General features: G+C 44.0%; 1 protein-coding gene across 2 annotated transcripts in view; it reads right to left on the bottom strand.

Moving 5' to 3' along the window:
• The window catches only part of Csgalnact1 (chondroitin sulfate N-acetylgalactosaminyltransferase 1), a 202,207-nt gene that overhangs the window by 13,978 nt on the left and 175,191 nt on the right, over nucleotides 1-13,038 (bottom strand). For both annotated transcript variants that reach the window (XM_013026096.1, XM_013026087.1), the window contains exons 4-5: nucleotides 11,636-11,852; nucleotides 9,958-10,059 (exon numbers count right to left, since the gene is read on the bottom strand). In XM_013026096.1, the coding sequence (XP_012881550.1) occupies nucleotides 9,958-10,059; nucleotides 11,636-11,852 (319 nt within the window). The remainder of the gene's footprint in view (nucleotides 1-9,957; nucleotides 10,060-11,635; nucleotides 11,853-13,038) is intronic.

The raw sequence follows: 13,038 nt of genomic DNA, 5'->3' as shown, positions 1-13,038 counted from the left end.
TCCACCTGTATCCTTAAACAACTGTTTTTTCCCCATCTCCTCCACAAGTTATACTGACATCAAATATAGTGAAAGCAGGGGTTATACTGGGGGGAGGGACATACAAAGCAACAAAGAGATAAACTTATAAATGCGTTCGAAACACATGTATGAAAGAAAAAACATTAAAATACATATCTAAGGGTTCATTTTCTTGACATCACATTATCTGACCTTTTCCGCTTGACTCATACATATACTAGATATTGCAAATAAGGGAAACCATGGGACCTATGTTTCTTTTTCTTTTTGCTTATGTGGTGCTGAGGAATTGAACGCAGGGCCTCATGCATGCAAGACAAGCACTCTACCACTGAGCCACCTTCCCAGCCCCTGCCTCTGGTTTTGTTTGGAGGCACATCCTTAACCGCTCTTCCCTCCATTTCCTTATTCCAGAGATCCAAAGTCCCTTTATGCTGTAGTATTCTAATTGTTTATGATTTTATATTTTCCCCCAACTGTGTTTGATCCTTTTGGAACTTCCTCTTGGAGCCTTGTCCCTGGGCAGGTGGCCTGCTCTACATTTTTCTTTGAGTAGAGCTGAAGTGCTCCACCGCTTCTTGAGTATCGTGTGTGGCAGTATGGAAGGACAGGGCTACCTTCTTGTCCTCAAAGACACAAGGCTGGTGGGACTCGCTGCAGTCACCATCCGGTTCTTACTGGTTTCTGCAGTCCCAGCTGTTGCGAATCAGTGCAAGCTCTCACCCATGTAGGCCAGCCGCCAGGGAAACTGTATTGAGAGACCCCGGATTTAACCTGTTCACCTATGTGTCTCCCGCCAGGTGGTGTAGGTGCTCGTTCACCATCAGAGGCCCATCTTGCTTCAATTGACAGCAACAGGGCTCTCTCTCTCATTTCAAGTTTATACTCTTTGGGATCCCCCACACTGCAGGTCTCTCAGCTAAGCACAGACTGAGGAAGACTGCCATTCTCAAACATAATGAATGAGTCATTCAGATACAACCCAGCCCGTATCTCACCCTTCCAGTACCTTCCCTTGAGGGTTTCCAGAAATCTCTCACAAGACCTTCCAAATATCAAAGCACATTTTTGGACTAGGGGGTGTGGCTTAGTGATAAGAGTGCTTATGTTATCTGTAAAGGTTCAGAGTTCAATCCCCAACACTGTTGGGAAATCTGTGTGTGTGTGTGTGTGTGTGTGTGTGTGTGTTGGGAAATGTGTGTGTGTGTGTGTGTTGGGAAATGTGTGTGTGTGTGTGTTTTAATAGGGTCTCAGAATCTACCCAAGGCTGGCCCCACACCTGGTTTAAAATTGCTTTTTTTGAGCAATAGGTAGGCCAGGAGGCATATAGTACCTTAACATGCTTGCTACCTTAAAGGAACAGTGGCTCTTGGATTTTCTCCTTGAAATAGCCTACAGCCTATTGGTGTAGCTATTTTGAATATTTGCAGAAGTTAAATTGTGTGGAATAGTCACACATGCTAAAGAAGCACAAGAAGAGCATGAGAAACTGAGCTAAGAGAGTTAAACACATCACCAGGCTGCCGGAGATGAATTGGAGAACAGATGACAGACGCTCTGAGCTAGAGGAGAGGCGGGTGCTCCTGTGCATGCGCCAACCCAGCACACGAATGAATCTTCCCGGTCCTGCATGAGAGTTCCCCAACGCTGGTTGAGCCGCTGCTAAGTAAATGCTGCCTCTGCTCTCCCATGGCCGAGGGGTGAGGAGGCGTCCGGGCTTGTGTGACAGTCACTGGAAAAAGTGGGAGCACTTACAGTATCCCCATGGTTTGGCTGACTTTCACTCGGAAGAACTTTCTTCTCTTTTTTTTTTAACGTTAAAGAAGTCTTTAAACCTCATCCACTATGCATCCATGTCTTGCTTTCTCGAAAAAGAGAATTCAGGAAAATGGCTGATAAGGAGCCCTTTCCCTGACCTGACACAAATGGTAATTTGCTTCCTTTCTCTTCAGCCAACCTTTCTCCATGGCTGAGACAATCTCACAGCCCTGCCCATTCTGAAAGTGCATTTCCACCCCTCTGCAGTGGGCACCCGGAGCCTGGCAACCCAACATCAGGGCAGATCTGAAATATGAAGGTCCAGACGTGGTGCTCCCCTCCTGCGTCCACACACTGTTTCCCTGGAGATCCGGTGAGGCCGCTGCACACCTAGCACCAGATACACTTCTGCCTATTCCTGTGCACGCCACACTCTGCCATGCAGCCCTGCCTGGCATTCTTAGCCTTCCCGACCCTCTTGTGGCCAGGAGACAAAAAGATACCTTGTGATTGCTTGCCTGGTAACACTCGAATCCTGCGGACGCTTCTCTGATGCTTTGACAACTTTCTAGGTCCTGATTAGGGGGCAGGCTGTGAATGCCTGGAGAATCAGAGTGAGGACAGAGTCCTCGCTGGCCTGGGCAGTACCATCAACCAGGTGCAGGTGCCAGACAGAGCAGGAAAACTAATTTTGTCATCCATCTGTAGTCCCTGCAGGGGGACCAGGCCATCAAGGCCACAGAGCCTGGCCCTGGTACCTTATCCCTATAAGGTACTCCCCCCCCCCACCTCGTGATCCCTCAACCCAAAGGCTTCTTTTATCCATCCACTAATCTGGAAGAATGCTTCCTTGTCCTACCTGCCCCGAGGAAGGACTTTGATAACCATCCAGTACTCTCTGCTGAGAAAGAAGACTGAACTGGAAACAACAGGGGAGAAAAAATTAGGAGAACTTCAATTCCTCTCTCTTTCAAAGCAGAGAGATGAACACATCCACATCCTTTTGGGATGGGGAACGGGGATGCCCTCCTCCCAAATGTATCAGCACCAACCATGAGGCTCCAAAACGCAAGATGCAAGAGGGTGAAGAGGAATTGGCTCCTGCAAGCTGGTCAGGGTCCTAATCTTCATACCTTCATCTAGAAACTTTGCTCCCGGGACAGGAGAATTGGATCACTAAGCCAGGACACCAAGATCAGCAGTGTATTAAGAGATAGCAAAGCTGTACCTGAGCAATAAAAAGAAATTCAGCTCAACATGCCGATGGAGTGAAGTAGGCTGGATGTGGAGTTGGATACAGCATCCCTATTAGGCTACAATCCCAACCACAACCAACCAAGGGACACAGGTAGGCAGGCTCCCTGCTGAATCATCTATGTCCCCCAAACACAGTGACCACCAAGATACTCACCACAGAATGGCCCCAGCTCGCGTCCTACCCAGGACATTTTTCCCTTCATCCACTCAGTTTTCAAGGCCCACATCAACAGTGACTGCCTGTCATAAGCCCCAGGGCAAACTGAAGAACCCTCAAGCATTTCATCCAGCTTCTGTTCCTCCAACACTGCTGGTACAGAATATATAAATTTTCTAGTAGACTCCAAAGCTTTCTAAGGTGGCAAAGACCTTTCTCTGTTCTGCCACCTGAGATTACCCAGCACCGTATAGGAAATGATCCTTACAGGGACCCAGAGGTGCCACTAAATGTTGGATAAATCAAGAATAAGAGGAACACACCGGTGCACATCTCAGCTGTGTCCTGAAGGGGGTGCTGTCTCCTCCTGAGAGGAAATTTCCCCCACTTCTAGCAGAAGAGTACAACGTACCCAGGTGGGCACCATAAACTGGTGCACTTTGTATAGGCCCATTCCCCTCATGAGAAAGAGGCTGCGATCAATAGATTCTGAAGGAAGGCCACGGATCCTAGCTTTTAAGAAGATGGATCACAAATACAGGGAAGAAAAATAGACAACTGAGACAAATAAGATGCAGTTCATTTGAAATATTTAATTTACCCAAAGGATGAAGTGTAGTCTCTGGTGACATGCCACTGACATGGCATTGTAAGAAACGGGCACTTGGTATGATAGAATGGGGTCACCGCGTCATATTATGTAATTTCCTATCATGAATCTGAGTACACAGCTCCACAAGACCAAAATGATTTACTCCTAATTCCTTCTTCTCTTCTGCCTGAAGTGTATTATTAACTGGTTGAACTCTGGAATTTTCCACTCTATCCCTTCTTTAATGTCATAAATCTGTTGTGTGGGGTTCTTTGATTTCAAATAGTCATTTTTATAGAGGTTATAATGACCTGAGAAAGCAACTTCTTCGGCTGGAGATGTAATTCCCCTAATTGACTTGCATTTCCCAGAATTGCAGGATTAAAAGTGATAAAAGATCTTGCTGTCTAATATGATTTATTCCAACCAAGGCTTTTCCCCAAAATTGCAATAAAACTCTTTTAATGTGACACATCCCACAATAGCCCTTTCAGTTTTTTAAAAAAATTTGCAACATTTGCACAGCATAGTATTATAACCGATGAATAATTTAGAATTTTAAAGTTGTCCTTTATATAAAAATGGTAGATGAGTTGTATTTGCTGAAGACATTGGAGTAGAGTGAAGAATTTAAAACTTAATTACTTTATCATGTTTTCATTCAGGATTTTTTTTCCAGTAAGCATTTGCAACAATTAATTTAGAGTTCTCTAGATTCTGAGCATACACAAGCCTATTTTAGTAAGTTTTCTCAGAGAACTCCCAGTTCACATGGAAATAGGCCACTATCCATTAAGAAGAATTCTCTGTCCACCCCCCCATCTCTTTTTTTTATTTTTTAAGCATTTGTGCTGTTACTGGGGCTTGAACTCGGGGCCTGGGTTCTCTCTACCACCCGTACCTAGATTCCATTTGTGGGCTAACACTTTGCCATATTTTGTTTTTTCTCTCATTCTCTAAGACACGCGCCATCTCAAATGCAAGGCACTGTCCTTAATAACAGGAGAACAATCACACTCAGGAGACTGAACATGGCCACAGTCCTGTCATCTTTATACCCAGCTCAAGTCCTCTAAAGGACAATTAAGGATGCAAGCACGTGTGTACGAAGAGCTGGTCTACCAAGAAGGATCATTCCAGTCCTCACTTCTGGCAATGTAGGGCAAGCTGGCCACAGGCCTAAAACCTGCCTCCATCTGTGAGATGCTGATACCCACACCTCTGTTCCCCAGGCTCCAGGACTGTTTTTGTACTTGGGAGAGATTTGCCCTGCAGTGATTTATTTTTCCCTCTTTTATTATTAATATCTTCAAGTAGTTGTACAAAGGAGCTTCAATTTAACATGTTCATTTATGTTCACAGCTATTGCATTTTAGCAAATGAAACAATTGTGTGTGTGTGTGTGTGCTAGTTCTGGCTTTGAACTCAGGGCCTGAGCACTGCTCCCTGAGCTTGTTTTGCTCAAGGCTAGCACTGTATCACTTGAGCCACAGCTCCACTTCTGGCTTATCTGGCTGCTAATCTCACAGACTTTCCTGCCAAGGCTGACTTTAAACCACAATCCTCCTGAGTAGTTAGGATTATAGGCGTGAGCCACTGGCACCTGACTTGTGTGCAAATGAAATTCTTACCTAAAAGTTCACTGTTTAATAAAAAGGAAGAAAAAAGCACAAGCAAAACAAGAATGCCACTCAAATTTCAGAAGGAGGAAGAAGAAGAGAAAGAGGAGGAGAAGGAGGGAGGAGGAGGAAAAGGAAGAAGAGGAGAAGGAGGAAGAGGAGGAGGAGGAGGAGAAAACCTTTTTTTACATTTTCTTCTAGGATATATGGATGAAATAAAACAGTAGCGCCAGGAAGGTCCTTGACAACAAACATATCCATTGCACACACCACGGCGGAGCAGTGAAGATCTTTCTAGAACCCATCTCAGACACGATTCCCCTGAAAGAAGCCTCTGTATCCTCATGACTGGACAAAAGTGAGCTTGTCATGTAGGGAATGTCAGCCCATGCCAATTCAAATACACGTGACAGTTAAAAGTTTTCTATGCTGTGGCTCCAACCAAATATCCACCGAGGTCGCTGTGTCTCCACGCGGGGGCCGCACAGCATTCACAGTGTGCTGAGTGAGTGTGGGGTACTTGGTCTCAGCTTCATTTGGGAAAAGTAACTTGGAATTATTACAACCAGGGCCCAGGAATCTGCATTTTACAAAGCATCCCAAGTACTTCCAAAGATAGAGGACTACTAAGCAAGCAAGGTTTTCCTCTGGCATAAAGTGAAGCTTGGAAAAATCTGCAGATTAAGAATTAGAGGTTGATAACTGATTTGCACTGTTGTTGTCTATGGCAGTGACTTATAAACATTCTAAACACAATCCTTATAAGGATATATTATACAATGATGCAGCACACACACACACACACACACACACACACACACACACACACAGAGGCATACCACTGAAATTAAAGTTTCATGAGACGATATTTATCTTTACTCTCTGCAATTCACTCTGATATTTTTCTACTCTACTTCATCTCATTTTTCAAAAAACACCGGACGCAGCCCACTAAATCAATTTCACAATCTTCTAATGAATCACCAAGTGGAGTTTGCAAAACATTGGTCTATAGCAATCAACTGAAAGGCAGAGCTCAATTGAGTAAGCATAAACTTAGAGAGAGGAGAGAGAGAGGGTATAAAACATAGCAAACTAGTTATTAAACAAGATTTTATTTTTAGTTATTCTTAAAATGTTTGCATTTTGCCAGATTTAGGCTGGTTTAATTAAAATGTGAATCTCCAAATGAAACTAAATTTCATTACAAATCTTATTACCTTTGACTAACAATTATGGCTTTCAGGAGGGGTACACAGGGTAGAAGTCTGCTGTTGCTAACAATATAAGTCCTAGACTCTAAGTAGGGTTTGCTGATGGAGGTTTGCTCATATGCCTGCGATGAAAGCCTAAAGAACAATCTCATTTCTTCATCTATGAAATAGGATTAATAAGGACATCTATCTTAAAAAGTTATTGTAAATACTGAATATGATAATTCATGTAAGTAATAGCTACTATCATTCAAAATTAAATGCATCCAATAAAAGTTTCACCAGCACAAAAGAGCCAGAAAGGTGCTTCAAGTTGGGAACCTGTGGCTCATATCATCTGTCACAGGTACTTCAAAAACTGAGATGAGGAGGATCACAGTTCCAAGACAGCCCCGGCAAACAGTGTGCAAAACAAAACAAAAAAGAAACAAAACAAAACTGGGTGTAGTGACAAGTGTTTGTCAGACCAACTACTGAAGAAAGCATGCCAAGGAAAATGATGGCCTAAGCCAGTCTGAGCCTCACCTGCGTGCTAACTTCTCATCTATCACCAGGTCAGGAAGCTAGAAATCGCCACTGGGCACCGGTGGCTCACGCCTGTAATTCTAGCTACTCGGGAGGCTGAGATCTGAGGATCGTGGTTTGATGCCAGCCTGGGCAGGAAAGTTCATCAGAGACTCTTATCTCTAAGAAACTACTCAGAAAAAGCTGGAGGTGGAGCTGTGGCTCAAGTTGTAGAGCACTAGCCTTCAGCAAAAGAGCTCAGGAACAGCACCCAGGCGCTGAGCTGAAGCCCCATGACTGACAAAAAAAAAAGAAAGAAAGAAAGAAAGAAAGAAAAGAAATGTAAGTCATCAAATCACATGCCACATGCTGAACACAAGAGGAGTGTGGGGGGGGGGCAGGGGGAGGATAAGGAATCAGGAGGAGCTATGTACCCAGGGTGACACTCGAATGAATGGAAGGATGACAAGCGAATGGAAAAGGGAGGTGGAGGACAATCCAATGGCGAAAGGAGGAAGGGGAAATCTCAGTGCCCAATTTGCTTGTGAGCACTGATTCCTCGTGACAAGGTGAGACTTAAGAGCCAATTTGGGCAACCAAGCCAAGGTCATGGGTGATCTAGGAAGATCCATATGAAAGGAGGAGATTTGTGGAGAAGTATGGCATCAACTAAGGCTGGTTGATCAGACCTAGGTAATCCGATTGATTCATGGATGCCACACCGTGGGAAGATCAGGCTGCAGCCCCAGGTGTTAGGGACACCATACCTGGGCTCAGTGGTTCATGCCTGTAATCTTAGTTACTTGGGAAACATAGATCAGGAGGCAATGAATCGAGGACAGCCCAGGCATAAAAATTTGGGAGACTCCATGGCTGGCACGGTGGTACACGCCTGTTATCCTAATAACTCTGGAAGCGCAACAACCGGCTGCAATGGTATGTGCCTGTCATTCTCAGCCACACAGGGAAACACAAGCAGGAAGAGGCATAAACTGAGACTCTCTCTTGAAAACATTCAATGCAAAAAAACACTGGAGGTGTGGCTCTAGGGGTAGAACATCATCTAGCATGTTTGATCCTTAGTACTATCACAAAAACAAACAAGTACCGAAGTCACTAGAAAGAGTATTTTCCACAAGTCTACAAAGGCTTTCTGTTTATCCATTAGACTCATTAATTTATATGCATGTGGCCATCAGGAAGTGCCAAGGCCAATCAGTGGAGCTGTCAATTCTATCTGCATGTTGGAGTCACCTTGAGAGATGCTTGCACTACCTTGTGGCGTGGCACCTAGCTGTAGCTCTGGGTGTAAACTCAGGGTAAGCCATCCCTTCCCTTACACTGGTTCTCAAACCTAACTCCATGTTCAGATGACTGTGGATAAAACTTATTGTATACTATGTTCAGAGAAGGACACTGGCAGGGACATTCAAAGCCGCACACTGTGCACAAAACATGAATCCGAATCATTCCCCCTCTCTATTCCTAAGCAGAGAAGAGTAGGCTACAGCAAGGCATTGGACTTGAGAGATTTCTGTTTCACTTACTTTTAGAACATCTGACTATTTCATTCTCTTTGATCTCCTTTGGACGTGAACCTTTAGCTTTAAGTTGTTAACTACTTTTAACTCTTAACTCCTTACTGCTTTAGCCCAGGAGGGAACACATACTTTTCTATCAAGGGTCTTACAGTAAATTGTAAGTCTTGAAGTCTTAGTGTTAAGGACCTAACTGTACAAGCAGCCACAGAAAACAAGCAAACAAATAGGACCGCAACATTCCAATGAAGCTTGCTTTACGGGCAGACTTTGACCCGGAAGCTGTAGTCTGAGACTTTTGCTTGAGAATGTTTGAAACGTTATCATTAGCATTCTACTCCTGTGTTCATCAGCATACAAGGGGTACTGCCACCTCCACTAGCATCCTACTGCTGTTTGCCAGAAATGCAAAAGAGAGGCTCCTGTTTATGTCAACCACATATGGGTGTGACAATTTCTTCAGATTTACTACCCATCACCCTCAAAGCATCACTGATAGACAAACCACCCACCCGATCACTCTGCTGAGGCCTGCAAACATCCACGCATACCAAAGTGGAGTGTGACAGTACCACTGTGGCTTCTTCATTGCTACAAGGTGCCATGTGGAGTTACTGATTTATTTTGACAGAGAAAAATATCCGTCTACTCTGCCTTTGAATATATTTACTCCCCTTCCTCCCCCAACACCATTGATCAAAGAGGTATGAATACACAATCTTGGGTCTAAAGGTTTTGGCTCAATATAGATTTTGCTCAACTGAGCAGGTTTAATCAACGATCCTGCCTCAGCCGTCTCCCCTGGCTTCTCCTTAGCATCTCTAAGAGCATAATGAATGAAAGGCAAAGGGAGAGACCATTTGCTACAGTAGATGAGATCTGAGCATAAATATCAATCACTCAGCTTTTCAAGCTGTGGCTGACACAGAGCTCACTGCACACAGCATTGCTCTTTGCTCTCCATGTGAAAGTGTAGCATCTGCAGCATTGAGAGTGATCACCTTTGGTCATGCAGGAGCTCAGAGACGCCCGCAGAAGCCTATGCGCCTTACATTTTCTGCTCAGGCAGTTTATCTCCACTGTCACAGACATGAGCCGTGCACAATGAAGACCAGTGTCAGACAGGGTGGTCTCCCTGGGAGAGAGGGCTCTAATTCCCCTACACACGGCCAGTAATCAATCTCCTGTTTTGCCCACAGTGTGGAGGAAAACAAAAGGAAATGTAAGATTCAGCCTGGGGTATGCACTGTGAGTGCGGTTACCATGACTCCTTCTTACCACTCCAGACTCTACTCACTTGGACGTGTTCTCGAGGATTCCCTTTACTTCATCCATTTCTTCTTTCCCAAAGTAAACAACCGTGAGATGAATTCTCCCATCTTGCTGGATGCACATCTCCCTGGAAAACAAAATACACACATGTCTGGTGTCTTGTTCCTGTTTTCACATTAGCAGACAAGGTACCAACTATTGCCTGTTCTTCTTCCTTCCCCTTCCCCTTTCTCTTTCCCTTTCTCTTTCCTTTTCCTTTCTCTTTTCTTTTCCATTTCTCTTTCCCTTTCTCTTTCCTTTTTCCTCTCTTCTCCTCCCCTCTCCTTCCCTTCCCTACTCTTCCCTTCTATTTTGGAAGGTACAAACGAGTTTGAAATTAACTAAGCCAATTGCCAAGAGATCAAAGATGTGGATCTAAGATATGCCTGGTGGGCTAGCCCAATGTCCAGAATTTGTTTTATCCAGTTAAGAAAGCAGGGCAATTTAAATATGCAGATTAACCAACCAAAGCTCAGATGGAGCCAGGCACTGGTAGCTCATGCCTGTAATCCAAGCTACTCAGGAGATTGCGATCTGAGGGTGGAAGTTCAAAGCCAACCCTGCCTGGAATGTCCGTGAGTCTCTTATCTTCTAATTAACCACCTAAAAGCCAGAAGTAGAGATGTGGCTCAAGTGGTAGAATGCTACTAGCCTTAAGCATAACACTGAGGGACAGAGTGTGCACGTGCGTGTGTGCATATAATGACTCTATAGGGCACAGAGATTCATTCAAGATACTGTGTCTGGGCTCAGCATTGCTCACATGGCTGCTCAATGGAGTAGGCCCCTTCCTTGCTGCTGTTATTGTCCATTCCTGGTGCGTGTGGGACCCTCCCAGGCTTCACGTGGCCATTTGGTATCACAAGGACTCCTGTACCTGTGGCCATGCACAGAAAGGCCTTATCAGGAGAATGTGAGCCTCACCAGCTCAAACCCAGGTCCTGTTTTATTTCTGCCCATTGCCAGGAAGCATGCTGGCTCAGCCCCTCTGCTCTTCTTGCTCTTAAATGAAAATCACCTTCATGGCCTTTGAAACCATCCTCACGTTTGTCGTTGGCTGCAAAATCTCCCTCAGCCTCTCTGCCACTGATTTCAAGCTCATCTGTTATTTCATTGTGTGCTTTGTTTCATAGCAGGAAGGTTCTCCTAATAACAGAGCTATAGATTTTTCTCTGGGTCTTTCTCTTTGAATGTCTCCCATTACAAAAAGAAAGAAAGAGATTTTTTGTTTAAATGGGAAAGATAATTATGTTTCAAAACCTCTTGAGCAAATTTACTGAGGCCGCCTGAAATATCTTTTATGTCTCCCCGTGTCCCAGAGAACTATTAAATGCGAGTTAAGATGCTTCATTTTCCTCCTTTTAACTGTTTTTTTTTAGTTATTTTCTAGATAAGATCTCACATTTTTCTCCATGGCTGGCCTCACACCACTATCTTCCTACCACTGCCTCCCACATAGTTGGGGTTACCTGTCGATGCTTCACACTGAAAGTGTATGTGCCTGTCAGGCACGTTCTAATGACTTTAGAAAAAGGCAAATAATACAAATGATAAACTTCATAGGAAGAGCAGAACAGAGCAGGAAGACAAAGGTGCCTTTGTACCTGGGGTACGGGAGGTGAGGAGATTGAGGAGCAAGGCAGACACAATGAGCACCAACCAACCTGAAGTTCTGCATGAACTGCCGAAACTTGTCCACCCTCTTTGCCAGCGGCACGATGATGTTGATAAGTGTGTTGGCCATGTTGAGTTTCTCTTTCTTCACTTTCATGATAGGGCCAAAGGGCCGAAACAAGATGAGTCGTTTGAATTCGTGTTTGTGGTCCCCTTTGAAGGTGAGCTCGTACAAAGTGCCTTTGTCCCTTTCTGTTCGGTAGATCCCTGTCAACAGAAAGACAAAGGGATACAATTCAAGAAATTACCCTTGGCTGCTGAGCAGCCTTTTAGAACCACACTTGAGCACAAAGGGCCTTTAAAAACTAATAGTGGATCTCTATATCCCACAATTATAGAAAACTGCAAATGATCTACTGATACGCCAAAACACATAAAAAATACCATCACTTAAAAAATTTCAGTGATAGAGACTGCACAAAAACTCGAGAAAAAGCTTGTAATGTTAGATGCAAAACTGTATTTGCATTTTTCAGGTGCACTTATGAAAAGACTATTAGGAAATATGTGAAAATAAGGTTCATATAATGTAGAGTGGGATGTGTTCTTGCTTTTTTATTTGTTTTCTATTATTCACAGTTTCTGTGATATGATTAGAAGAATAGTTAAATTATTATGTTGGAAATATAATATTTAAATTATTGTACTGAAAATGTATTGGGGTATATGTAGGTATATGTCTATAATCCCAGCATTAGGGAAACTGAGACAAATGGACTGTGAATTCTAGGTAAATCTTAGCTACATGTTGAGACCTTGCTTAAGAAGAAAAAAAAGAGCTGGATGCTGGTAGCTCATGCTTGTAATCCTAGCTACAAGGAAACTAAGATCTGAGGATCAAGGTTCAAAATCAGCACAGCAGGAAACACTATGAGAGTCTCATCTCCAGTTAGCTGCCTAAAAAAGCTGGAAGTGGAGCTGTGGCTCAAGTGGTGAAGCACTAACCTTGAGCAAAAAAAGCTCAGGTTCAGCACCCAGGCCCTGAGTTCAAGCTCCAGGACCAGCCACCCTCCCAATAAAAATGTTAAAAATATCTCTTAAATGTGGGAAGGGGGAACACTGTCCAAAAAGAAGTGCACTCATTACCTGACATATAGCTGTCACCCCTTTGTATATCACCTTTACAATAACAATAAAATATTTCACAAAAAACTGTCTCTTAGAAATTAGAGCCATTGTAGACAAGTGATTTATTAAGGGTATCTTGAAGGGGGTTGGTGCTGGATACAAGGAAGCTTCTAGAAGCATGAAAGCAGGCAACATGTGAAGTCTCCAGTGTGGTAGGAAGCTCCCATGTACTTACCTGCCCCCTTCCTTCTAAGCAGAGGCTCCGAGCTCCAGAGCACACAGCTCAAGCCACACTGCCTGGGTTCGGAGTCCTGCCCTGCAGATT

This window comes from Dipodomys ordii, unplaced genomic scaffold (assembly GCF_000151885.1).
Source record: "Dipodomys ordii isolate 6190 unplaced genomic scaffold, Dord_2.0 Scaffold4, whole genome shotgun sequence".
In the NCBI taxonomy this organism is placed as follows: Eukaryota; Metazoa; Chordata; class Mammalia; order Rodentia; family Heteromyidae; genus Dipodomys; species Dipodomys ordii.
Note: the sequence above shows the minus strand (reverse complement) of the source record. Positions and strands in the feature narration are given on the sequence as shown.